Source organism: Rhinolophus sinicus, linkage group LG17 (genome assembly GCF_036562045.2).
Source record: "Rhinolophus sinicus isolate RSC01 linkage group LG17, ASM3656204v1, whole genome shotgun sequence".
In the NCBI taxonomy this organism is placed as follows: domain Eukaryota; kingdom Metazoa; phylum Chordata; class Mammalia; order Chiroptera; family Rhinolophidae; genus Rhinolophus; species Rhinolophus sinicus.
The window spans coordinates 17,241,995-17,267,609 of NC_133766.1; the positions used below are offsets into that span (position 1 = coordinate 17,241,995).

The window sequence follows — 25,615 nt, forward strand, 5'->3', positions numbered from 1 at the left end:
TTACCCTAAATTATCATGTCATACCAAAAACAACTCCCTTACCAACTTAGGGAGATTTCACATCTAATTTATAAAATGTGATGAGTTGGTAACAGTGTTTTTAAAAAGCTAAATACATATTTACAATTTGGTCTCTTACAATTTGGTAAATTTGGGGATTGATTTATTGCTTTGAATTGTTGAAAATGTTAAATTACAAGAACTAGAAAATAAAGACAGTGTCTATAAAATATATAATTAAGATGACTATTTTGTAGTCCATATTCACTGGGAACATGCTCTCTCTCCAGCAGACTACCAAACTACCTCAATTTAATGGCCAGAGTTTGTTAAATACAAGGCCAGAAACCTCCAGACAAGCGTAAGCTGAATTGCAAGGGGCAGTGTATCAATAACAATAAAAACAGAAAAACTTCAAATCTTTATATAAAATTACAGTTGGGAAATAAAAATTAAATCAAAACCAGCATACCTTATCCACACTTGGGAAATATTGAACTGAATTATGTAAGTACAGGGCTCAGGAAGGAATGTCTGTGCACCACCGCAAATACACTAGAAGCCACAGCAGGCCTTCTATTTAAAAAGTGCCAAGCATCTTAAAAGTATTAACAAATGTTCACTTGCTACCACAAATCAGAATTAAAAGTAATAATCCAGTTCAGTATCTCTCCATTACACCTACATTTATCTTTCAAGGAGAAAAGCAAATACACACAAGTTTTTTTGGTTTGTTTTGTAACAGCTATGAAAGGCAGGAGGATAGCCCAAAATGTGCCTTAATTTATTAGCTATTAAACAACATATCAATCTGGCACCCTAAAAATAAAAAAGGAGCATTAGATCCCAAAGTAAAAATAGTCATTCAGTAAACACTGAGGGGGCCAGTTAGGCCACATATAGAAGAGACAAAGGAAAAAAGACTGCTAAGCTAAATTTACAGACCTCACAACACACACAAAAAAGCATTACCAGATCTGGGTGCTATCATTCACCACAAAGTAACACATTTTTACTACTATGCATTCAATAATATTCTAAAGCAAACAATTTTGGGATCTGAGTAAATATTCAGAGGAGGCATCTTTGCCCAACTATGCAAAAGGAGTGATGCCTATCTGGTCTAATTATTATCTAACTTTTAATATTAAGTATGAATTAAGGATATAACGGGCCGGCCCAGTGGCTCAGGTGGTTGGAGGGCCGATCTCCTAATGCCAAAGGCCGCTGGCTCAATTCCCATGTGAGCCAGTGGGCTGCGCCCTCTACAGCTAAGATTGTGAACAACAGCTCTCCCTCGAGCTGAGCTGCCATGAGCAGCCGGAGGTTGGCATGAGCTGCCGTGGGCTACTGTGTTCCGCCACGAGTGGCCGGCAGCCAGCTGCTGTGAGCAGCCGATGAGCAGCTGTGAACGGCAGATCCACGACTGGCGACCGACTGCCTCAGTTGGGGGAGCGCAAGGCTCATAACACCAGCATGGGCCAGGGAGCTGTGTCCTACACAACTAGACTGAGAAACAACCTCTTGAACCAGAGTGGGGGGGGGGTAGAAAAAAAGGGGGAGGGGGAAAGAATAGAAGCTGATATTAATTTTTATTTATAAATTATTTTCTAATCAACTATATAATTTGCTTTGGGGTACACACATGTAAAAAGATACAGAAATTATCAGAGTGCTCTGAAGCGTTTACGCACAGTCTCATGGACTGCCATACAGTTTCACTGGCACAACTTGCCCAGTCAGTGCCTGTTTTCATGTCCCAAACGGGGATACTGTCACACTGTGGTAAATAAAAAATGTATGTACTTGGTCTTCATCCCTGGTTATTGGCACAGAGCTCTTAAAACCCCTGGAATTTCAAGCATGGTAAGGGGTGAGAGGAGCATCTTTTGTTATTCATAGTAAGCCCCTTTCAACAATACCTAAGCTTATGCTAATGAAGTGACTCCAGGAGGATGAAAACTGGTTATCATAGGGACCAACCATGTGATTAGAGTGTTGGAACTTTTAGCCTCAGGCCCCCATCCTCCGCTGAAGGCAGAGGAGCTGGAGATTGAGCTCAGTCACAAAGAAAAAGAATGGAAAAGGTATATATCATGCAAATAAACGGATAAACAAAATGGTATAGTCATACAATGGAATCTTATTCAGCCATTAAAAGGAATGAAGTACTGATACATGCTACAATATTGATAAACCTTGAAAATATTATGCTAAGTGAAAGAACCCAGACATAAAAGGCTATATATTATTATATGATTCCATTTATATTAAGTACCCAGAACAGGTAAATCCATAGAGAAAGTAGACTGGTAGTTGTCAGGAGCTGTGGGGATGGGAGAATAGGAAGTGACTGCTAAGGGGGTTTCCATTTGGGTGATGAAAACAGTTCTGGAACTAGACAGTGGTGCGGGTTGCACAGCACTGTAAATGTACTTAATGCCACTCAACAGTACACTTTAAAATGGTTTAAATGGTAAATGTTAAGTGTATTTTATCACAATAAAAAAAGTGAAAAATTATTTTGGGAAAAGAAAATAATATAAACTTATTAAAAGTCAAATACTTTAAATAGACACAGAATAAAAAAGAAAACTAAATATAACCACCCCCCCAAAAAAAAAAACCAAAAAAAACCACTCGGCTCTAAATGAGAACCATGATTTCAGCACAATATCATAAATGTAAAAACTGTCGATACGTAATTATGTTCCATACTTGTATGTGAGGCCACGAGGCCTCAAGCGTGGGTTCATCCTCTTCTGGATCAAAATCGGGATTATCACTTGGAGGAAGAGTACGGAAGATGTTAGCACTGATCTGTAATGAAAAATAAATTTAGATTTATGTTCTCCGTTGTGTAATTGAGTTCAACAACGCAAAATGAAGTATTTTAAAGATAACTTTACTTAAGAAAAAAGTTAAGTTGTGGCTATAAGCTTAGTTCAAAACTTATAAACCTCTTCAAGACATGAAGAAGGCAAGCATTTGGTTTTTTCTCTTTTCTCTATCCCATAACGCTGACTTCTTCAGATGCAAAGCTACTGAAAATTACAGATTACCTCTGGATTCCTCTTCCTTAAATTACAAGTTGTTCTTTACAAGTTTTGCTTTAAAAAAAGGGGAGGGGAGCAGAGGGAGTTTGGGGAGGAAAAGCATACACAGTTCCTAACTCTACCTATCCCTAATTTGATTCATCTTTCCATAGTTCCCCCCATATTCTAACCTCAGCCATTTACTTACCTTACAACCCAAAACAGTTTGGTAAAATATTTCCATTCTTATACATACATACCACACTAAGAAAGGGGAGGGACGGGTAGTACTACTATTACAGACATAGTTTATAATACCCCATGATGATTTAATTTACTGTATTTCATCTACTCGGAGCCTTTTTTTTTTTTTAATTAGTCTCTGTAAGGAGGATGTGCTTTGAGACTCTTCGTTTTAGATTCAATGACATACAGTATTTATAATTTCATGTTTCACAGTCTCAGTACCAAGGTAAATTACATATCCTTTATCTCTAGCAAAGGATAGATTATGGTCCCAACTGAATTCTTTTAAGAATGATGAACAGACTGACAGGCCAAATGGTTTAGTAAACATTTAAGGCCATACTACTGAAGGGTTGGTCATTTGAGAGAAACTATTTGAGGAATGGAGGATGAAACAAGGGGTATTTGGTGGTACAAGTAAATTTCCAACTGTTCTTACGAAGTGGCATCTATGGTAGGCCAAATAACTGCTAACAGTCAATTACTATAACCATAAGACTAGAAAATAATAATGTAGAACTCAAAGCCAGTACAGGAGGGCAGAATCAATAGCTTGATAGATATCAATTTCACAAAGAGGGGCAAAAAGTCATAGACAGAACTATATAAAAGTAAATATATCCCACAAGAGGGCATAATTTGCGCCTTTGAGATCATATTAATGTTGGAAGTAAAACAAAAAGTTAATCTTGTAGCCACCAATAAAATTAACTGTATATAACAAATATACTGAAGAGCTTCAAAGAACTAAATGGGTGAGTTGACTTCACTCTTATCTATAAATTGAGTATCCAGAAGTTTAAAAAAAAAAAAAAAGACGAAACACACACCTTTTTACTTGGGAAAAGAAACTAAATCCCAGAATTTATTAGCATATAGCAAATTACAGAATAATTTGACTCAATAATTTGAGTACTTTCAATATTTAAGTAAACAACTTTATAAAATATCTTTCCCAGGACTTTCAAAATTCCTGTATACAAGCCATCTGAAATCGTAAAGTGGATGGATATATGCTTTTTCTCCCTGAATATTTCTAAATGATAAACACAAAACAAGGAATCTATCAATATTCAATATTTATATTCTGAAACTGTCACTTTTTAGTACCTATAGGAGTTTAAGAAGCCAATTTCAGTTTCATTAATGTTCTCTCTATACCTAATCTTTAAAAATATTTTAAGGCTTTTATTTTCATTTTTCAAAAAACCCATCAACATTTTCAAAGTCCTTTTAATAGGTCTTCTAATACAATGTTATGGGGAAAAAAATCAACTAGTACATTAGGACGAAATTTCACTTTCCTACACATTTTTCTCTTCCCCCAGAACATATATTTGGCACGGGGAAGGAAATGAAGGCAACTACAGGTTATACTTGCTATACCCTTCTATACCCTGGTAACATTTAGGCTTAAATTATGTACTCAGTGACTCTCAAATTATTCTAATTTAATTTTTTGTATTTTGCTAGTATGCACCAACATACAAAAAATCACAAATCCTGAACAGATTTCTACTGTCTGATGGAGAATTAGGTTGAATTATTAAACAGTATCCTAAATAATCTTACTTCAATAAAGTTGGCGGTAATTTATTTTACACATCAGGTACTTCAAACATTAATTTATATTATTTAACTTCTTAAAGGTCCTGAGTTTTGATTAAAATTCAAGTGTTACAGAGTCTACAAATATGAAGATTAAAATGTCCTAAATAAGTGCCTCCCTTACCAACCACTGAAATGTGGAAAGCCCCATAGTTTTTCATTGGTCTTCTCTTCCCCTTTAGATGTTCTCTCTCAGTGAGTATTCAAACCCATGGCATTAATTATCTATCAATCTGTATAATCTTGAGCCTACATGTTCTCCTAAACTCAAGATCTGCACTATCCAATATGGCAGCCACCAGCCACTGTGGCTACTGAATTTCCAAACTATTATAAGCAATGACAGCATCACTGGACTGAATGAATAAGCTTTCAAATGCACTATTTTAAAAAACATTCTTTTGAGTACATTAATTATTGCATTTATTAAAACCAGTCTTGTTAATTCATAATTATACCTCAGATCTTACTTGAATTTATATAAATCTGAGGAACGTAAGTTTGGAGGCTTACCATTTTTACTATATCAGAATACGCTGATTCAACAATTACACCACGATTAGTTGAAACATACTCAACCAGTTCATTCAGTGTTGCTCTTTTAATTTCTTTGCTCTTCAAGTCTGAAACAGAGTCCATGAAATCAAACAGTACACAACACTGCTGCAATTTCTGACAGAAAAGCTCTTGTTGTTCATTTGAAGTGGCATCTATAAATAAAAACAAAGAAAAACTTAGAAATAACCTACTCAGAAGTGACCTTATATGCTTATTAATTTTGTAGAAGCTATTAGCATGCATAAAACTTCTCAAAAATCTAGTGAGAAATTTACCTGTCTAATCCCATCATCCATGCCAGAAACTGGGACTTACACTGGACGCTCCCTCCTCTCTCACTACCCACAATCTGTTTCTTTAACACGTCTGGAGTCTATCCTTTTCTGATCATTCCCACTGTCATTTTAATGACTCTCGTCATCTCTTATCTAGACTACAGCAATGACATCCTAACTGCCCCTCTTGCCTGGTGCCATAACCACTACAACTCCTAATTTATCCTCTAAACTACCTTAAAAGCTTACATTTTGCTAAAATGAGAATCAATCTGATCATACTCAGTAATTTTCAATGATACTCCAAAAATTATAGAACGAAGCTCAGACTCCTCAGGATTGTATATAAAATGCAGCTGCCTACTGTCAAGAGGCATCTCTTGACACTTTCCAGCAGGCACCTTCACTCTGGTTAAGATACTCCTTGCAATTTCCTGAAGATTTCACATTGTTTCCTCTGCCTGAAATGCCCTTTTCCCACATTTATTAAATTTCAGCATAAGATATTCCCCTCTGAGAAGCTTTCTCTACGGCACTGAAGTGACATTGGTTGATTAATCAATCTATTTTTACCCAAATGTATCTTAGGTGCATATCTCTATTTTAGTATTTATTGTGCTATATGGCAATTATATTTTACATGGGTAACACTCCTAGAAAATGAAACCCCTAAAGATAGGAAACGTGTTCTCTCTCTCTCTCTCTCCCCTCTCTCCCCTTCCCACCTCCCATCCCAATCCTGCATCTAGCACAGCATCTAGAACATAATAAGCATTCACTAAATGTTTAGTTTTTACCTTCTACTTATTACAAAAATGTGGGCACATTATAGTGATTTGATTCTAACAAACATATTGAATCCTTTTGTTTCCAACATTCAAAAAATAAAATTGCATTTCTGAACTTTCAAATCTATAAACAAGGACCTTCAATTAGATCATTTAAGTTTGTTGAACTATTGAGATTAAATTTTTAAAAATCATGCATTTCAGTACTGATATTTAGCTTATAATTTACAAAAGTATTCCTCCAATAAAAACTAATACCTACTTTATATAAAGACAGAGGCAGAAATCTTCATAAAAATGATAACCTAACCAAGGATGCCTATGCTTTTTCAATTCTCGGGGGCAGGAAGCTAGTGAAATTACTTTGAAATTATATTCAAGCTGTCCTTAAAATGCTGATTTAAATTAGGTACGGCTAAAAGGCAGCAGGTCAGATATCCTAAAAACACATTTTGATTGGTCACTTTTCCTCAATAATTTGAAAGTTTTTACAATAAAACAAATGTGGATATATTAATATTGTAAATAACGACAAAATTCACATGAATTTTGAAGTAAAAATGTAAAGATTCTAAAAAAATTTGAATTTGCTGCAGCCCATCTGTGGCTGTGCCAATAGAAATGTCTCCTATGGTATCACCACACGTACAAAGAACATGCATAACACTTTCTGATCCAGAATCAATGATGGCTCTCTGCTTCATGAAGGCCGAGGTCTACAATCCTAAAATGGCATCAGAGTCCACGTAATATTAATAGAGTACATGGCATTTTTGATGGTCATTTCGAAAATATTTTTGATTTAGTACCATCTTTAACGAAACTGTTCTGAAATGGGAACATTTTTAGGTATCCTTAACAACAACAACAATAAAACATTACATTTCCGGTGATTTTTAATGCCAAGTAATATGTTAAACAGTTACGTTTACCCCAGAGCTAAAGCTCATTCTATTGGGGGTGAGAATAAAGCACCATCTGGTATATACACACTGCGTAGAACCCTACCAGTCATATATTCACTATCCTTGTTCATCCCCAAATGATCATGAGTCATTCTAAGCAGAATCTGCTCGTTCTCTGAGAAGTCAGTTGTATCCTGAATGGTCTTTTTCTTAAATCCTCTAGGGCTTTTCCCCTCTTAAAGTTAAAACAGTGATATGCATTCAATTTCAATTAATAAATGATGTCCACTTAATACTGGTATTTAGTCAATTTCAATTAATGTCTGCTTAATATTGATACTTAGTTTTAAAAACTAGAAGATGGATACCTTCTCCAGAACTATATCCCAGCATTACCTAATGTTTGGGTGGGGTAGGTCACATCTGGATCTTCTAAAACATTAGAAATATTAAGAAAGCACTTAACATTTCAACTCCTCTGGTGCTGAATTAAAATAGAAGTTTCCAATCCTCAATTATTTTTAGGTATCAGGGAATAGAAAAATCTTTTTCTACCTAACCCTTCCTGTAAGTGCATGTTCTATTGAGCAGTCTTGCTGTGCGATGTAATAAATTATAATACTACTGCTAACATTAGTGCTTCCTTCATGCCAAATACAATTCTAAATGTTTCATTTGTGTTCATTTAACTTTCAAAACAATCCTTTGAGGTTAGTTCTGCAAGTTAGAGATGATTTACTGCATTCAAGAGATTAAAGCAGGATGGGAAAGCAAGATTCAAAACAAAATGATAATGCTATCAGGCAATAAACAAATGTAAAAGGTACTGCCATTTACCATATATGCGGACTATTCTCTACATAATCTGGAAGTAAAAAGAATTTGAGAGTGCTTACAAGATTAAATCTAAACAGAACAATTAAAAATAAAATCATAATTAAAAGCAAAGTGGTAAGATATTAAAAGGTATTTGACTACTATATTTTAAGCACTTTCATTGTGCTGTTTCTTGGCAGCTAAGGTCAAACAACTGTGGAAGAATAGACCAGACTGTAAAAGGTTAAATGAGCGAAGAGAGGAAGCTAAGCTACTGTGATCTATCATTGGTTGGCTTACTTCTAGGTTCAAGAAATGCAACATTTTTATAAAGGCAGTTCTAGTAAGAAAAGACGGCGATGATGGTTTTCATCATGAAAAGGTTATGAAACATTTTGTTTGCACTTGTGTTAGTATGTCCCAACACTTAGGCACCTTTCTGAAACATCAGTTACACTGAATTTTCTCATTTGAAAAAAAGAAAAACAGTGACAGTATCTATACTGGCCACTTTATACTTCAGTTTCTCCACTTACAAGAATGCTTGCAAATGAAGTCTGTTATGCTCAGTGTTTCATTGTGGCAATGTCTCACGTTTAGGCAGTAATGTCACATATTATTGTTTTCACTTCGCTATTTTTACTGGGCTAAAGCTGATTATCCACTTGCCATTTTTAATGTGGATAATGTCCATTCTGATTGCTATGGTGATAATTTCTTACACTGAGATTCTCCCTGTAATATGAGCTGATATTTTCTATCAGAATTTCACTTAGAGGTTTAAAAATAAAACTCCTTCTGGAAACACACAAGTTCAAAGGAAAAATTCAGAACACCTTATAGTATTACATCCTACAGTAACTGGTATGGTGGACAGTGTAACTGTTTTGCATTATGCCCAAGTACAACACAGCACTTGTTTGCTCTGTCACCTAGAAATTAATTACCATGAGAGACCCAAAATTTTTGAAGCAGTTTAACCCAGGTCTTCTTGAAATAACATGTTTCTATTTCAACTGGGTATTAATTTCTTCCAAAATGTGTAAATGTATTCAGGAGCAAATAAAGAATGCATATTTAAATCCTAGCGACTGCCATTTAAATGAAGAGGAAAATCCATTCCTATACATAAACCTTTTAGTATATTTTGACCTCCCTAAGTATTTACCTGGGAGCAATTCAGACCACTATTATAGTATTACTATAATGTATCATATTCAACAATTTTACATGCCTTAAGTCTTTATGCTGCCTCAAGGAAACCTGATTACAACTTAAAAATATTATAAAATAATCTGAAATACCAATTTATATTCATCTCTTAACATCAGAGCTAAGGACTTACTAAAAGTGCTCTTCTAAAAATACTATTAAATTTCCAATATTAACAGCATGAAAAATTACGAAAGATACAAGAAAACTGTAAAATCAAGGCATTACTTAAAAAACAGATGTGCCTTGCCTTGCAAAATACACAGTTTAAATATGACTGGAAGATGAGTTTTTTAAACCTATCTTCCTGTCTTCCATGCTATTATGACTGACATTTGATCCCACTAAAAAATCCTCCCCAGTGTAGAAATCCCTGCAGGGTCTTAGGCAGGAGGAGAACCAAGACAACTCTAGAGAAGGAAGGCATTTCATCTTTGAAGAATTATTACTTTTGAACTCACAAAAGCCCTGCTAGGTCATCCCCACTTATCTCTAGACTCCAGTTTGTTTTTTCAATACCCAACTTGAAGATGTATCTGACTTTCACTTTAAGAAATACTGCTCTGGAGAACTGTTTCTCAAAGTGCACCATTGCTGGGTATACATTGTTTTAGTGGGTCACAACCAGAATTTTAAAAAATATATAAAACAATGTGTTGCACGTAACAGTATTAGTTCATAAAACTGTATACGAGTACGGAGTTGTAAAGTAAAATGTGTTTCTTACTACAGTTCGCAGTCAAAGAAAGTTTGAAAGCCATTGCTCTACAATATGTACAGTACTTTAAGATCCCACACTACATAGCATGCCCAAGATCACAAAGCAAATCTGCAAAGAAACTGGGATTTAAATCACCTAGAATGCAAGAATAAGTACAAGACTACTGTCTTTGAAATATCAACTGTTCCTTTAATAGCTATATTCTAAATCCTTACCCACAGATTCACAATGCGTATTAGTTAAAAACGTCAAATTTGTTTATCTCCTCCTTTTCACTCTAAAATAAGAGTAAACAAACAAACAAAATATAAACCCACAGTAACAAAGAGAATAGAAGAATGGGCCTTTTGGCAACAGACTTCAACAAATTTCTGGAAAACTCAAAACCCATGAAGAAGTGGTTAAGTGATAAAACCAAAACAGAGCAAGTCACATCTAGAATAAACAGAGGGGGAATTACAGACAAGGTTCCTACAGAACTCCAGATGAGAAAAGCCACAAAACAGAGGATGGGATTAAGACATGAGCGAAAATAGGGGATTATATAAATCTAAGCACTAAACAGTCTTCTACCCCACTCCAAAAGACAGTCAAGCATTCATGCTCCAGGCAAAAAAAAAAAGAAAAAAAGCAAGAAAAAAGAAGGTTCTTACCTGAAGAAACTGAATAGTCCCTGATTCATACATTCTAGCTTTTACCTAGTTCCCTGCCCAATTACTTGAAGCAAAAGTAGTCAATAAACCCCATCTAACTTCTAACGTGGTTTTTTTGTTCACTCATACATATTAATAGGAAATGAAGGTTCACCAGACATTCAAGGAAAGCCTATAACAAGAAAGAAAACTAAACAAACAGAAAAAAAACATTTCAAACAAAGGGATAATTTAGCATAACACTGTAAAATTTCAGATGCCCAAGAGAAAAGACTAAAAGCTTTCAGATTTAAAAAAAAAAAAAAGTCACTCATGAAAGAACCAGAGGCAGGTATCTATCAGATTTCTTATCAGCAAGATTGATGCCAGAAGATAATGGGGCTGTGCTATGAGAATTCTAATGCCAATCTAGAACTCTGTAACTAGCCAACAACTATCAATAAAGCATTAAGTGTTCAATAAGGGCATTTTCAGACATGTAAATACAGTACTTGGAAAACTTAGCACCCTCACAACCTTACTTAGGAAATTATCTGAAGAGATAATGCAGCAAAAAAGGGGAAAAGAGAAAGGAATGCAATCCAGGAATAGGGAAATCTAGTCAGAAAAGCAATAAAGGCCTAGACAGTACCAAAGCCCCCAGGAGAGTGGTCTCTAGAGGAGGAGGAGCAGGGTATCTTATATGGAGATCTGGAGGGAAAAAACTGAGTATGTTAAAGGTACAAGAAAAGAAAGAGAGACCCAATTAGAACCTCCAGGAAATATTAAACAAAACAGAAAAACAACTATATAAGGAATTCTAATAATATTATGTAGCCTATAGCACAAAATATAAATCTTGTTCGCTGACTTTCAACTTCTAGAATTTATAACTTACAGGAAACTTAATTTTGGCTATAGAAAATGTTACTAACCTTAAAAATGTAACATAGATGACTAAAGTTTAGGGTGAAAGGAAGAAGGAGAAAGTGGAGGGCACTACTTTTTCAACTTCATTTCCCATTAATCCCCCTTTTTACGTCCCATGTTCCCTTTATACTGATACTTAAAGTTCCCTGAATGGTCTGTTTGCACAAGTGCTGGTTGGACCGTACTCTCCCATTATTCTTCTTCATTTTCCTCAGAAGTAAAGACAATGCCCCCATCCAAACACTCACCAATGAGAAAAAACAGGCCAAGTCTACCAAGACCGTTAAACACCACTATATCTCGTTATGATAGAGAATCAGGACATGTTCGCCTAATACTATTAAATATACACAAAACTTCCCTTGTTCTCAATCCATACTGATCAAGTGTAGTCGTTTTAAAATTTGTCCACAAATTATTTGACATTCCAGGCTTCCAAAGGTACAGTTTATTCTCCTCCTGTGAATGTGCGCTGGACTTAGTGACTTGCTTCTAGGGAACAGAGTATTGCGGAAGCGATGCTATGTCACTTCCAAGTCTAGGTCATAACAGTGAGGCTCCGTGACTTCCAAGGCTGATTCTTCCTGAAAAGATCCAGGGTCACAGAGCCCTCAAGGGTCACAGAATAACAGAATAAACTATTTGAGAAAAATACCTGTGTAATTGAGTACACACAGCCTGATTGATTATACTGATTCATTTGCTATTAGCAAACTTTGTAAGATTTTTTTTAAGTAAATTAGAATCTTTAGGAAAATACTGTAAGGAAGTTTTACATTGTACTCTCTGGTGTCAGCTTATGAAACCTATTTAGGAAGATTGTATCATTAAATTATTAAATCTTTCAGGTGGCCAGTTAGCTCAGTTGGTTAGAGCGCGGTGCTCTTAACAACAAGGTTGTCGTTTCGATCCCGCATGGGCAACTGTGAGCTGTGCCCTCCACAACCAGATTGAAAAAACAAAACAAAAACTACTTGACTTGGAGCTGATGGGTCTTGGAAAAACACACTTAAATAAATAAAAGTTAAAAACAAGCAAACAAGCAAAAAGAAATTTTTAAGTGTCCCAAGACGCATGATGTTCATGATGAATTTTCAACGACTGAGTCTATTCCTCTGCCTCATACACTCAGATACCTGGTTTCTTTTTGTCATACACAATACAAATATAAATTAACCAAACTCGTCACACAGTTGTACATGCTAATTTACTAATTTAGGATGAGAAATTATTCCCCTACGTACTATATTAGAATATCCTAATTATGTGTTCTGAAAGCAGACCTACAAGAGAAGGCAAATCAGAATCTGAATGATGTTTGCTGTATTAATTTTCTATTGCTTAGTAAAAAATTATTCCAAATGTAGTGGCTTAAAACAACAGTAATTATTATCCATCACAGTTTCTTTGGGTCAGATTCAAACAGGGCACAGCAGGAACAACTTATCTCTTCTCCATGATGTCTAAGGCCTCAGCTAGAAAGCGAGGGGATGGAATCCAGTGACGGCTAAATCACTCATGCGTCTGACAGTTGATTCTAGCTTCTGGCTAAAGGACTAGCTGGGGCTAGTGCCAGAACCCCTATATGCGACCTCTCCATGCGGCCTGAGCTTCCTTATAACGTGGTGACTAAGTCCCAGGGGCAAGTAATTTGAGAGTTCTAACAAAAGACAAGCATGACTTTTATGAAGAAAATTATAAAACTTTTATAAAATATATGAAAGATATAAACAACACAGATATACCGTATTCATGGATGAGAAGACTCAATGTCTTCCCCAATGAATCTATATAGGAAATGCAATTTGAACTACAACATGGTGTTTCAATCAAGCAACAGGGTGTTTCGTTGGAACTTGAACAGCTGCTCTTAAAATTCATCTGGAAAAATAAAGAGCCAAGAATATCCAAGATGATTTTTAAGATGATGAAGAAGGGAAGAGTCATCTTACCACAGATGGTAATTAACGCTACATGGTGTTGTGAAGGAATAGACAAAAAGACCAGTGGGGGGAAAAAACAGGCACCTACAAATATGCTAGTGTACATATACAGAATGACATCATATGATAGAGTTGGTATTTAAAAAAAAAAAGTCAGTAGGGCATTTTAAAAATTCAATAAATTATGTTAGGACTACTGGCTATTCATATGAAAAAAATTAGATCCCTCCCTCACACCATTTATGAAAATTAATTCTAAGATAACTAAAACACTAAACGTGAATAGGAAAATTGTAACACATTTAGAGTTTTATAATCAATTCTGGATTGGTGTCCAGAATGTACAAAAGAACATCTACAAATCAATAAGAAAAAGGCAAATAAATCTACAGAAGAAAAGGGCACATGAAACATAAATGACCAATAAGCATATGAAAAAGAAATTCAACCACACTGGTAAGCAGAAAAATGTAAATATGTATAAACTGTATATATGAATTTATGTATAAAATGCCATACATCATGCCATACCCACTGGATAAGGATGACACAAAGTGTGGGCAAGAATTCTGCTAGCCCTCCCACTGTAAACTACCAAAAACTAGACAAAATATATGAAATAACTGTTTTCAGATGTTGGAAAACAGGCAATATGGGACTCTGATCCCCGAGAGAAAGGAAGCAGAGTGAGCCCCAAATCACACTAGCTTTCTGTTAGCACTTTCCAGATTGCAGCACAGGGAGAAGCCTCAAAATAGCAAGCAGCCTTACTGAGCTAAATAGAGTAGAGATCAGGGCTACTGAGGTGCCTGAAATTTACATGAGGAAGTACTAGAGAGAACTATACAGAGAAGGAATTTTCTATTTTTCTATTTACAATGAAGCGATGATATAACTTTTCTCTTTTATTCTATTTTCATAGCAAATTATTTTTGAATGTAAAACCAGACTTGGATTTCTGGCACAAGTACCACAAAACCATGATGTATCGTCCTATTTATAAGATGCTAAATTCTATTTGCTTATATTTTGTATAAGATTTTTGCATCTGTGTTCATAAGGGATATTGGTCTCTAATTGTTTTTTTCTTGTAATGTCCTTGTCAGGGTTTTTCATTAAGATTCAATTAAATAGATAAGGTTTACTCAGATTTTTGTTCCTTCTTGTGTCAGTTTCAGAAAGCTGTTTAAGAGATTTTCTCAGTTCCTCTAAGTTTTCAAATTGATTGGCATGATTATACACCTAAAAGCTATGAATTCCTAGATAAGACTGAAGTACTTATTATTACTACAAAAGGAGCTAAAATTTTAGTCCACAGGGAGATCAGCTTCTAGAAAGACAAGGTAAGGAGCTCCACAGATCTGCTCCTCTGTAAAACTGATGAAAATTATTTTTTTATATTTTTAAGTTTTTATTGGGGAATATTGGGGAATAGTGTATTTTTCTAGGACCCATCAGCTCCAAGTCAAGTCGTTGTTTTCAATCTAGCTGTGGAGGGCGCAACTCACTGGCCAATGTGGGAATCGAACTGGTGACCTTGGTGTTATGAGCACTGCACTCTAACCACTGAGCAAACCGGCCGCCCGAAAAATTTTAAAACAATAATTTAAAGCCTTTGGAAATGGTCCTAAGGCAAATAGGAAATGAGGAACCATCCAAGAATATGTGGACCAAAAAAAACGGGGTTCTATGGAAAGTAACCTCAGAGTGATCTGATCATAAATTCCTAAATGGGCAGGTCATGGTGGGTATTCACGCCCCAGGCACCTAACTTTTTAGTGGAAGGTTTATTTTTGCCTTAAGCAAGCCCTGTCCATTATCTCTGTGCATCTAGGTTAACACACCTTTGAAATAACCACTTTCAAGAGATTGTTAACTATCCTGTGATCCAATCCTTGCCTTCTCCCACCTCCGTGCAATCTTCTTTATGTCCCCCCTTACTTTCAAATGCATAAAAGAAGCTGGCAGCAAAACAGTTGCTCTTGGGAGCATTTGAGATCTTACTTCCTGGCATATGTCATCAGTTTGGCTCAAATAAACTCTTCCAAAAATTCTCTACAGGTTTGGATGTTTCTTACGTCAACATGTCCATAAAAAACACAGATTCCATATACAATTAACAAAATTAAAAACTCACTAGAAGAACTCACAGTAGTTGTGAACTGGCAGAATTAGGGAACTTTGGAGACAGACTGATACAGATTATGAAATCTGAAGAACAGAGAGGAAAAAAAGATGAAGAAAAATGAACAGGGCTTCAGAGATTGGTGGGACACCATAAACTATTATACCAAATACACGCGATGGGAGTACCATAAGGAGAAGACAGAAAGGAGCAGAAAAAATATTTGAAGAAATAATGACTAAAAACTTCCGAAATGTATTGAATAAGCCTAACCTACATATCCAGGAAGCTCAACAAACTCCAAGACGGAAAAATGCAATGAGATACAAACAGCCACATCATAGTGAAAATGCTGAAGGTCAAATTACAAGAGAAAAATCTTGAAAGCAGCAAGAGAAAAGTAACAAGTCACTTACAAATGATAAGATTAACAGTTGCCCTCTCAGCATAAACAATCAAGTCCAGAAAACAGAATAACATATTCAAACTGCTCAAAGAAAAAAAACTACCAACCAAAAGTCCTTTATCCAGCAACGCTACCTTTCAAAAATGAAGGTAAAGACAAAAATGAAGATAAACAAAAACTGAGAGAATTTATTGCAAGCCAGCCTGCCTTATAAGAAACACTAAAGGAATTCCTTCAGGCTGAAAGCAAGTGACCTCAGAGCATAATTCAAATCCACACACAAAGAAACCAAGAGCACCAGTAAAAGTAATTATATAATTCTAAAAGACAGTATAAGGGCATTATTTTTCTTTCTTCTCTCAAGTGATTAAAAAAAATTGTATAAAGTAATATTTATATAAGTAGTGTTGGGTCATTACCATATAGAAATGTAACATATTTGTAATATACTTGCCAATAACAACACAGAGGAGGTGGGTGGGAGCAAAGCTGTACTGGGGTAAGGAAGTAACTAACTACTGGTGGTTGAGTAATAATTATAACAATGTATTGTTGAGTTTGTAACATTAATAAATGTAACTGTGTAACAATACCACAAAAAAAGGGGAAAAGGAAATAGAGGAATATAGGAGTAATGTTTCTGTATCGCTCTAGAACTTATCTAGTATAAATCTGAGGTTGTTCTAGTAAGTTAATAAGTATATGGTAAGCCCAAGAACAACCATGAAAAACAAACACAAAAAGATGTAAAAAACAAACAAACATTAAACCAACTTAATGTTGCATTAGAAAATATTCACTTAATAGTAAAGAAAGCAGAAAAGGAAGGATACAGAACAAAAAAAGACATGAGACACATAGAAAACAAAAAGTAAAATGGCAGACATAAATTCAACTATATCAACAAAAATATAAATATGAATGGACAATTCATGAATAAACAATCCAATTGAAAGGCAGTGATTGTCAGACTGGATAAAAAAAAATGACCTAACTAATGCTATCTCCAAAAGATAAAGTTTACATTCAAAGTTACAAATAGAATGAAAGTAAAAGGCTGTAAAGTGATATATCATGGTAACAATCACAAGAAAACTGATGTCGCTATATTAATATCAGATAAACAGATTTTAAAGCAAAAATATTATTAGAGATAAAGGAGGTCATTTTATAACAATAAAAGGATCGATTCATCAGGAAGATGTAACAATTATAAAGATATGTGCACTTACTAACACAGTCCAAAATACATGAAGCAAAAACTAACAGAAATGAAGACAGAAATAGATAATTCAACAATAATAGTTGGAGATGGCAATGTATCACTTTCAGTAATGGATAGAACTAGGCAACAGAAGACTTAACACTAGGAACCGACTAGACTTAACAGACTTCTACAGAACACTAAAATTGATATTTACTGTAGAACACTCCATCCAACGACAACAGAACATATATTCTCAAGTGCATATGGAACATTCTCCAGGACAGAGCATATGCCAGCTCATAAAACAAACCTCAAAAAATTTAAAAACACAGAAATAACGCAAAGTATGTTCTCGAATTATAAATCAATAACAATAAATTTGGGAAACTCATAAAAATGTGGGAATTAACTAACACACTCCTAAATAACTAATGGATCAGAGAAATCAAAAGGAAAATCAGAAAATACTTTGAGACAAATGAAGAAACAACATACCAAAACATAAGGGATGTAACTAAGGCAGTATTTAGAGGGAAATTTATAGTTGTAAATGCCCATAGAAGAAAATACTAAAGATCTCAAATCAACCTAACCCTTGCAATTTCAAGTGAATCAGAATAGCCAAAATAATCTTCAAAAAGAAATACAAAGTAAGAAGACTCAATCTTTCCCATTTCAAAATGTACTACAGTAATCAAGACAGGGTGGTACTGATAACAGACATATAGATCAACGGGGAGTCCAGAAATAAAACTATGTGCCAAGTGATTTTCAACAAGGGTACCAAGACCATTTAATCAGGAAAGCAAAGTCTTTTCAATAAATGGTGCTGGGACAATTGAATAGCCACACGCAAAAGAATGAATTTGAACCCTACATCACATCCCATACAAAAATTAACTCAAAATGTGTCTAAGACCCTAAATGTAAGGTCTAAACTACAAAATTCTTAAGAAGATATAAATCTTCATGACCTCAGATTTGGGAAAGGATTCTTAGATATTGCACCAAAAGCATGAGCTACAAAAAAAAAGAAAAGAAAATTTGGACTTTTTATCAAAATTAAAAACAGTTTAGCCTCACAGGACATCATTAAGAAAGTGAAAAGACAAAAGGACTTACATTAAGGATATATAGAATTCTTACAAATCAATGATAAAAAAGACAAAACAATTAAAAAATGGACAAAGGATCTGAAGAGCCATTTCTCCAAGAAAGATAAACAAATGGCCAATATGCACATTAAAAGATGCTTGACATCGTTAGTCATTAAAGAAATACAAATCATAACCATAAAAAGATGCCACTTCATATTCATTAGGATGGCTATAATAAAAACGTCAGAATAATTAGTACTGATGATGATGTGAAGAGATCAGAACCCTCATAAACTGGTGGTGGGAATGTAAAATCAATGATGTGACCACGGTGGAAAACAGTATGGCAGTTCCTCAAGCGATTAAATACAGGATTACCATACAACCCAGCAATTCCACTCCTAGGTATATACACCCAAGAGAAATGAAAACATACGTACACAAACATTTACAGCAACATTATTCATAATAACCAAAAGGTGAAAACCTAAATGTCCATCCACTGATGAATGGACAAATAAAATGTGGTGCTGATTACTCAGCCACACAAGGAATGAAGTACTGACACATGCTACAACATGGATAAACCTTGAAAACATTATACTAAGTGCAAAGAAGCCAGTCAAAGAAGACCCTATAAAATGTCCAGAATAGGGAAATTTTTGGAGACAGAAAGTAGATTAGGGCAGAGGATGGATAGGATTGGGGGGGGTGGGGGGGGGTAATAGTAACAGGGAAAGGTGGTTTTTTTGAGATGATGAAAATGTTCTAAAATTGTAGTGGTGGTTGTACATAATCTGTGAATATACTAAAAGTCACTGAACTGTATACTTTAAATGGGTGAATTGTCTGGTATGTGAAGTATAAGCTCAATAAAGCTGTTAAAAAAATACAGTCCAGTCCTGGTCTCCAAAATACTTTCATATGAAACAATGAAGACATTACTGAAAGACAACACTAGTTTAAAGATCAACTGTGGTTTAAAGATCAAATGCCACTAACCAATAATCATATAAACTTCATTCCACTACAAATGTGTACACAACAAATGCCTGCAATACCCGATTTGTCTTTATGCTGCCTACACTGATTTATAATACTGAAGGAGATTGATAGAAATTTTCATGCAACAAGTAAATAAAAACCCTAAAACCACCACATAAAATGAGAAAGAGGTAATAATAATATTTTATCGATACAGCTATGTAGGGTTGGTTTGAAGAATTCACTGAATAAAAATAAATTCAGTAGGGCAAGTAATTTGGAGTTTTCCCTTGTAATGTAGTTTTGCTGGTACTGTCTCAAGTGCATTTTACCAGAAAATCTAGTCTGTGTTCATTTCTCTCAAGACTTCAAATACCAAGTAGAACACTGACATTTTAATGTATTCATTCACATAAAGCCTTTCTCTTCTTTCCCATTTTCATAAGTCAATGTAATACACTAAATTTAGGGATAACCAAATTATTTCAAGTTGTAAAAGTCTCTATTTTACATCTAAGAACCATGTGAAGTACCAGGTATCATAATTTGTAATAGAAATATAAGTTTTATAGGCATCACTTTCCTTAAAGGAAAAAGGCATCATATTCCCCATTGCTCTGCTCACATATTTGAAATCTGAAGTAGGCTCTCATATAGGATTCATGCTACAAATTATAGAACAAGCACCGTATCATAGCAACCCAGCAATCCCACTACAGTGACACGCTGAGGATGCAATCCAAGATTCTAATTTAAGAAACTGGCACAGAATATAGGACATGTAGCTTTTTCTGGCAGTACCCCTAGAACATTAATAACTAAGAGTCTAAAATCAGCTTTCATTTGAAACTTCAGAGGATCAGCTATTATAAAGTAACAATGGAAACATTTATTAACAAATGATTCACAGCACTGTAACTAAATAAGATTGAGTTCAGAATCTATGATTTTATTAAAATTGAAAATGGTGGGGAAAACTGTAGATGTTACATTTTAGGAAATTTGAATACATGCACCCTACATGTCTAATATACAAATGTATATTGTTTTAAGAAAACCCCTAGAATACTATTTAAAACTTTCAAGAGCCTAGTATTTCCATGCTTCACTCAATTACTATTCCCATGTGAATAGTTCCATAACTATCGCATTATAGAAGGATTAAAATATACTATTCAAATTTTTATTTCAAATGAATTAACTGTGTTATATTTTGTTTTTAGAAGCATCTTTCTCACTTAAGACTTTTGGGGAACAAGAAGTATTAAACAGCTCTTTGTAGGTGGAATGCAGGGCTCCCGCTATTTTCAGTATTGATGGCTGTGACCAGGCCCCATCTCGCAGCTACTCCTACCTGTAACGCCTGAGAAACAAACACCTGTTACCATGTTAAGAAAAAGGATTACCTATATTTAACAACATTTGTTAAGTCTCTAGAACAGGGTCTAAGGACCACTTCCCTTTACCACCGGACCACAGATGGGACTCCAAGAACCCTGAAATTATATGCAAAATATTGTATATGATATTTTCTGAGAATATGATGCATTCCTTTAATTGGATTTTCTGAGATCCATGTATAACCTCCCTAAAATGAAATATCAGTACTTCTAGAAATTATTTCCTTTTAATATAAGGAATATTTATAATCCTTTTAATATAAGGAATATTTATAATCAAAGTTTAAAATTTGATCCAGTATTTCCAGAAATAAAAACCTTATTCAGAAATAATTCTAAGTTGATTTTTATTCTTTCAGAAATATGTTATTTATAAATTCTATTAAAGTGAAAACAATGGGTTTATAAAACAGCATACATTATATGATCCTACTGACGGGAAGACACAGGAAGACGCTCAAAATTTTAAGAGAAGTTTCCTCTGGCTTGAGATTTTATTTTTCTGTCTTTGTAAGATTCTTTTTTGACTTGTTTTTAACAGTGAGTTTATAAGTTTTTACAATAATAAAGCCATTATAAAAGAAATACGGTAGTTAAGAATATGACATTTTTCATTGCAAAGTCTTTAAATGAGTTTATTTTAGAAAACCATGAAAACTGAGACTCACTCATGACTCACTGCAAGTATTGTATCCTAAAATAGTAATTTCTATTCCGCAGGAGAAGCTCCTTTTCTAGAGCTAAAAAAAAAAACCAAAAAAAAAACAAAACCCCAGTTCTCAAAATATGTTATGTGTAAGGTCATCCAGGTGGTCCAAATTAAAGGCAGAATATCAAAATATAAGAAACACCAAAATCAGTACCTTGGTAGCTGGTAGATGGTAAAGGCTGGGTTATATTTACTTTTCCTACATGAATGACTGAAACTTCCTATGAAAGAAATATGACTGAAAATTAAATGCACCTTAGCTTAAAAGCATTTCAGTGTTACATTTTCTACCTTATTTCTACTTTGGATTCAAATTTAAGGTGGTTCATTCGCTGGAAGCATAACTGTATGAAGAAAACTAAAAACTACTTTAAGGACATGACATATTGTATAATTTCAGTTCTTCTGAAGGTTTTAGCAAGAGAATAAAATCAGTAAAGTGATACAGGGAATTAGCCCAATTGACTTTTATACCCAAGTCTCAGTTATCTTGCCCCAATTTATTTTTCTCCCTTGAATTGGGAAATAATGATCAGAAAAACAACGCAATGCCAACACGGCCACAGTTAAAAACTAAAAGTTTTCAAAACTATGTCTTACATAGTTTATATAGAGGGGGACTGAAATATACCCATTATTTCCTACAGAGAGGCAAAAATAAGTAGAGTCTAATCAGTTCTTGATATTCCACAATAACCGCCATTACAGATTATAAACGAAGTAGCTACTCTAAATTATAAATCCAGCTCTGACACAAAAGTGCCAAGTGATTAGAAATTCACTACATCTTGTTAGTACTCATTCATAAAATAAATGTTCTTTAATAAAATTTTTACATTACTTAAAAAAGGGAGGAACAATGATAAAAGAGAGACCCCAGAGAAGACAAATGAAGCATGTTTATATCAGAGGAATTGATGAAATAAAGATTCCCTGCTTTAAAGGTTCTTAGAAAAACCTACTAGTCTCTTTGCCCAGGACCTAAAAGAAATCAGTATCTTGGCAAGGCTTTCAATTACAAATGTTCTCCTTTGCACTGTTAGGAAAAAGGGTGCTAATTTTGCTTTACTGCAGGCAGTACACATCTGCAATTTAATTTATAGAGGAAGAATCAACAACCAATTCAGAAGATATTGAGTTATAAATGACTTGCACAAAAAATATTGCACAAAAATAAAACCTGTTTTGGTTTCCTCATCAACAAAATGCTAACTTTGGGGCTTATATGTAAGCATTACTCAGTTATAAATCATAAAATTGTGAATTACTGCATGACACAAAATGGTGTTTTTCTTTCCATCAATTTATTAATGGCTTTTGCTTCATTATTTCAATCAATAAACATTAAAACTAAGTACTGACTAAATGCTATGGAGAAGATATAAATCTCAGGTCTTGGAGCACGTAACTTTTAGTCTAAAGGCAGCAAAACAGCCAATTAAGTAACTCTCACCTTACTAATGCACTTGTCCGAATGTATTTTGTCCCTCACACATGTATCATCTGGTGTACACACACACATTCCACTGAATAGGGAAGACATAACCCCAATTTGGCCAGAAGACTAAGTGACCACCATCCCAAATCATGGACATTTTCTAATAAACTAACTTGAAAATCTTCTAATGTTTAGAAGTCACAGAAATTACCAAATGGGCACTCTGTGACTCACACATCCAAAAGACTATTTGATATTTATACCTGGGTTTCCAAAAGAAAACTCAAATTTAAAATTTCCAAAGTACAACTCTAGATTTTCCCTCTGTATGTGGTTCCTTCTCTAATTTTTCCCCCTCTTAGTGGTGGTACACCTATCTGCGCAGTGATCCAAGCTAAAAGCATCTGGGTCTGACATCATCCTGGATTCCTACCTTCCCTTCTCCAGCTCCCCCCAAACAATTCATTAACAAGTCCTAGCTAAGATGTATCTCAAATTGGTCTCTTTCTCTCCATCGCTACTGCTACTATGCTAGCCCGAGCCACATCATGTCTCAGCTTGCCTATTAAAATAACCTAACTGGGCCTCCTAAAAATCGTATGTTACAATCCATTCTCCACATAGCAGCTAGAGTGATATACTTTTTAATTGTCAAGTTTCCCAAAAGAGATGTCCATACTTACTGACTTGTCTGTCACAATTTCCATTCACACCTCACCTTACAGAAATTTCAAGTTTATCAATCCTCTAAAATGTCCCTCAAGTCACCAGTGTTGCCTGAAGACTACTGAAGCTATTGAAACTTTTCAGTTCTTATTCATTTGATTGGCAACAGCTCTTTTCACGGTTACTGGCCCCTCTCCCCCACCCATTTTTAAAAACATTCTCTTCCCTTAACTGCCTAGTCTCTCTCTCCCGTCTTCCTTTGCCACCACCCAAGCTGTCTCTCTTGCCTCATGGTTACTCCTTTTCCTTTGATCATCATCTAAATATTATTCCTTTCCCTGACCTCTTCGAATTCTATACATTTTCAGTTTACCTGTCACTTTCTCCAGGAAGCTTTCCCTGATCTCGCCTCACATACCAAAACTTGGCTGGGTCCCTAACATGCTGCCCTAGCCTCTTACTGCTTATTCTTATCACAACCCTTAAGACACTAAACTGCCTGCTTACATGTCTATACTCGTATTCCCCACCAAACTAGAAGCTCTTAAAGACGTTTAATCTGCAAAGAAAAAGCATTCATCATCCCTTTACTAAGTAAAGTTTCAATCTCTATAATGGTTCACATAAATTGTATGCACTATGGACACCAAATAGAAGAAAGTACTTCTGTACTAGATTTTGAAAGGAAAGTATGTATCTAGTTCTACAGCAGGCAAACAAAATCTTTTTCCTCTGGCCAATTAGAAAAAAGGTAGTGCAATTTTTTTTTTAAAAAAGCAGATACATATTTCTATAGAAGTTATATCTTACTTTACCTATGACTTCAACAGGTGTTTGTCTTTAGAAAAGTCTGTCTGAAAAATTATGTTAAAAAAACACCCAGTCTCGCTGTATCAAAATTCAGAGTTAACAAAAACTGCCTCATCTTTTTCACTTTATCAATTTAGAGGCATGGGATTAACGCATGCAAATAATCATCAACTTCTGGTAACAGCTATCATTCTAGAATCATATTTACCAATGAGTGTGAAACATAGGCAAAACCAATTAAACAGAGAAAATACATAATTTTGAAGCTATATGTAAGATTTGGTATTACTAAACTACAAATTCTAAGCCCAGTCGTTAAAAAAAAATCCTTGTTTCAGACATTTGACATATTTTTAGCTATTATCTACAGTAATTTGTTCATTAAGCAAAATCTGAGAGTATCTAAGAGCTTAAAATCCCCTGTACTTTCCTCCCTACCTTAATGAAAACTTAACTGATGAAATGGCAAGGTAACTATTTATTTTCATTCCCACTGGAGGCTAAACTAGAATGACTTCTGCGGTCCCATTCAGCACTGGAAGGCTCAGCAGATGCAACACGACAGTAAGGTTACTCTCGTTGAAGGTGCAGTTAGCATCCCCATTCCAGCAGGAGGAGTGTGTTCCCAAGAAATCCCTTCCCTTCAGGATTGAAGGTAGAAATAGGTTCTCCGAATTTTATCATGTGAGAGCCTATCATATTCAGCAAACTATCCCCCGCCCCCCGCCAAATCATAATTTTTCTTTAGGAAATCTGATCAAAATTGCAGGATTTCTAAAATTCATTATTACTCACTCCAAAAGTCCACATTAACAAATTCCTCAGGGAAGAGTTCAAAAACATACACACAAAATGTAGGTTTGAAACTGCTTATTAGTCAATATCCTGCTCAGACAAGTAGAGTTCATTTTGCATAAATCTAGCCTGTCATGTAAAACTCTTCCAGCAAAGCACTTAGGTTCCTTGTTACATAATAATGCACTAAAACTATATATTTAAAATGTGCTCTTTACATCTCCTTCAAGGACATCCTTATAAAAACTGCACCTCAAATTTAGAAATTAATGCAAACTAATTATGTCAGTTTATTCAATGTTTATATAC

The 25,615-nt window shown here is 34.8% G+C and overlaps 1 protein-coding gene across 1 annotated transcript in view; it reads right to left on the reverse strand.

Annotated features, from left to right (window-relative positions):
* PPP2R5A (protein phosphatase 2 regulatory subunit B'alpha) overlaps window positions 1–25,615 on the reverse strand; it is a 57,330-nt gene that overhangs the window by 24,472 nt on the left and 7,243 nt on the right. Inside the window, exons 2-3 of the mRNA XM_019738049.2 lie at window positions 5,403–5,599; window positions 2,719–2,820 (exon numbers count right to left, since the gene is read on the reverse strand). Coding sequence (XP_019593608.1) covers window positions 2,719–2,820; window positions 5,403–5,599 — 299 coding nt within the window. The remainder of the gene's footprint in view (window positions 1–2,718; window positions 2,821–5,402; window positions 5,600–25,615) is intronic.